At 50.1% G+C, this 3,502-nt stretch overlaps 1 protein-coding gene across 4 annotated transcripts in view; it reads right to left on the reverse strand.

The window, feature by feature from the left end:
- LOC109923160 (cytospin-B-like) overlaps positions 1 to 3,502 on the reverse strand; it is a 56,053-nt gene that overhangs the window by 8,331 nt on the left and 44,220 nt on the right. For all 4 annotated transcript variants that reach the window (XM_048612615.1, XM_048612614.1, XM_048612611.1 and 1 more), the window contains one exon: positions 1,541 to 2,958. In XM_048612615.1, coding sequence (XP_048468572.1) covers positions 1,541 to 2,958 — 1,418 coding nt within the window. The remainder of the gene's footprint in view (positions 1 to 1,540; positions 2,959 to 3,502) is intronic.

Genomic DNA, 3,502 nt, shown 5'->3' on the forward strand with positions numbered 1-3,502 from the left:
AACTGTATCCCAGTGAGAGACAGCACCTTCAGGAACTGTATCCCAGTCAGAGTCAGCGCCCTCAGGAACTGTATCCCAGTGAGTCAGCCCCTTCAGGAACTGTATCCCAGTGAGAGTCAGCCCCTTCAGGAACTGTACCCCAGTGAGAGTCAGCCCCTTCAGGAACTGTACCCCAGTGAGAGTCAGCCCCTTCAGGAACTGTATCCCAGTGAGAGTCAGCCCCTTCAGGAACTGTATCCCAGTGAGAGTCAGCACCATCAGGAACTGTATCCCAGTGAGAGTCAGCCCCTTCAGGAACTGTATCCCAGTGAGAGTCAGCCCCTTCAGGGACTGTATCCCAGTGAGAGTCAGCACCTTCAGGAACTGTATCCCAGTAAGAGTCAGCCCCTTTAGGGGAAGTAAAACAAAAAGGCAGATTACTACCTGAATGGCTGTAAATTAGGAGAGGGGAATGTGCAGTGGGACCTGGGTGTCCTTGTGCACCAATCGCTGAAGGTAAGCGTGCAGGTGCAGCAGGCGGTAGAGAAGGCAAATGGTATGTTGGCCTTCATTACGAGAGGTTTCGAGTGCAGGAACAGGGATGTGTTGTTGCAGTTATACAGGGCCTTAGTGAGACCACACCTAGAATATTGTGTGCAGTTCTGGTCTCCTTTTCTGAGGAAGGATGCTCTTGCTCTCGAGGGAGTGCAGTGAAGGTTTACCAGGCTGATTCCGGGAATGGCGGGTCTGACATATGGGGAGAGATTGACTAGGTTGGGATTGTTTTTGCTGGAGTTCAGACAAATGAGGGGGGATCTCAAAGAGATTTATAAAATTCTAACAGGACTAGACAGGGTAGATGCAGGGAGGATGTTCCCGATGGAGGGTGTGTCCCGAACCAGGGGTCACAGTCTAAGGATTCGGGGTAGACCATTTTGGACAGAGATGAGGAGACATTTCTTCACCCAGAGAGTGGTGAGCCTGTGGAATTCATTACCACAGGAAGTAGTTGATGTCAAAACATTGAATGTATTCAAGATGCGACTAGATATAGCACTTGGAGCGAATGGGATCAAAGGTTATGGGTAGAAAGGAGGATTGGGCTATTGAGTTGGACGATCAGCCATGATCATGAAGAATAGCGGAGCAGGCTCGAAGGGCCGAATAGCCTCCTCCTGCTCCTATCTTCTATGTTTCCATGAATTTGGAACATTTGGAAAAGTTCCTGCTCCATATAGAGTACTGAATTAAAATGTGGTGTTCTGTGTAAACATGGTCCCAAGACATTTCTCCGGGTTTTGCAAGATTTCAATGGATGTGGATGAGTTTTGTTAAGCAGTGTACTGGCTCCTGAGCCTGTATTCACCAGAATCCTGGATTTGCAGTGAGGCAGGTCCGTGCCAATGTTCAGGCACTACTGCAGACACCGAGCACTATATGTGGGCTCTTGTTGCATTTTTGTGCAGGTTAATAGCAAAATCATTTGACTTCCCCATCCCTAGAACCTCTAGAGATCTGCCCACAGTCCCACGGGATGGCTGTTCGGCAAATGTATGCTCACCCTTGCTGAGGGGCTGTGCAGGTGAGTGACTGCATTGGTTGCTTGTAGAGAGTTGTGACTCAGGGCTGCACATTCCACTTGTTCTCTGTCAGACTGAGCCAGCCTGTCATTTACCGCTGCACCTTTCTCCAGCTCCAGCAGTTTGTATTTCTGCAGCTGATTTCTCAGGCTGGTGTTTTCAGCCTGGCTCTCAGCCAGTGAATCTGTGAGTGAAGCATTACGCTCCTGCTCTGCTTTCAGCAGTTTCTGTAGCATTCTGACCTCATCACTGAGACTTTCCAGCTGGACTTCAGTTCTTGGCTTCCCTTCCTGCAAAGTCTGGTAATTACTGACTGACTGTTGTGTTGTGAACAGCTTCCCCTCATGTGTCTGCACACTATCAGTCAGCTCTGTCCCTCTGTTCACTTTCAGACTGCCCAGAGCCTCCTTCTCTCTGACCAGCTGCTGTAGCCTCTCCTGTTGAAGCTGGAAGGAATTTTCCAGATTGGCTTTCTCCTCCAGCAGTCTCTCGTTCTCAGCTGTCAGCTCCTGAACAACCTGTTGCTGGTCACACAGTTCTTGTACGGTTGCCTGTAGCTCCTCTGCTGTACAATGCTGCTTCTCTTCCATCTGATGCAGCTTCTCAGCAAGACAGTCTACTGACACTGAGCCAGTGTTCTTCAGAGGCTCCTGATTGGAGCTGATGTTGCCTTCAAAACCATTAGTGCTACCAGGAGAGAGGTTAAAAGCTCTGTTAAGGTCCGTTGAATCTGGGTAGGGTGTCACACTGCTCATGTTGGAGAATGAGCTGTGAGATCTCTCCCCATTGATAACCAGGAGGGAGTTATCAAAAGTTTCCCTGGTGTGAGTCCTGGTACTTTCCAGTGAGGTTGGGGTACAGAGGCTGCAGCTGGGATCACTGTAGAGGGAGACCTCTAAACTCAGCGAGTTACCCTCAGTCACAGACTGGACACCTTCCCTGAGTTGCTCCAGTTGTTCCTGTAGGGTCTGTTTCTCCACCCGCATCTCCTCGAGCTCATGTTGGAGAATCTGTTTTTTCTGTTCCAGCTTCTTTATCTGTGATTCCACCTTGCCAGGAAACGCTGACAGCTCTTCCAGATCATTCTTTTCATGTTTGTCTTGTTGATGTTTCAGCTCACATCTTAATTTACTGATTTCAAAATCTTTAGCCTTGGCTTCTGTCAATAGTTCTTTAATCTGAGTCTCAAGCTTTGCTTGTGCACTTTCCTCACCCTGGGCTCTGGTTTTTAAAGCTGTTGGAAGTGGTCTTGTTGGAGCCACAGTGTCAGAGCTCACCAGAGCGGCTGTCTTCTTGCAGAGTGGCACACGGAACCGCTCACGGGGAAGTTTCTCTTTACCAAGTGAGGTTGAATCTCTCGGGGTGGGAATAGCAGAGCGTCGATTAGAGCAGCTCAGTCCTGTGTCAGAAATGAACGGCTGTTAGTTTTTCATCTCAGACCGTCAGCCTGACTTATCATCAGAGAATCCCAGACCCCATCTCAAACTCAGACCCACCTCACACCCATCACCCACCTCACACACAACGCCCACCTCACACACAACGCCCACCTCACACCCAATTGCCACCTCACACCCATCACCCACCTAACACCCATCACTCACCTCACACCAAACTCACACCTCACACCCTACGCCCACCTCACACCCAAACGCCACCTCACACCCAAACGCCACCTCACACCTCACGCCCATCACCCACCTAACACCCATCACCCACATCACACCCAACCCCCACCTCACACCCATCTCCCACATCACGAACCTCACACCCAACTCACAACTCACACCCATTACCCACTTCACACCCATCACCCACCACACACACAACTTTCAGGCCTCTCACACATCACCCACCTCACACCCAATCCCGACATCAAACCCATCAACCACCTCACACCCATCCTCCACCACACACCCATCCCCCAACTAACACCTATTTCC

The sequence above is a fragment of the Rhincodon typus genome, chromosome 26 (genome assembly GCF_021869965.1).
Source record: "Rhincodon typus isolate 14 chromosome 26, sRhiTyp1.1, whole genome shotgun sequence".
NCBI lineage: Eukaryota > Metazoa > Chordata > Chondrichthyes > Orectolobiformes > Rhincodontidae > Rhincodon > Rhincodon typus.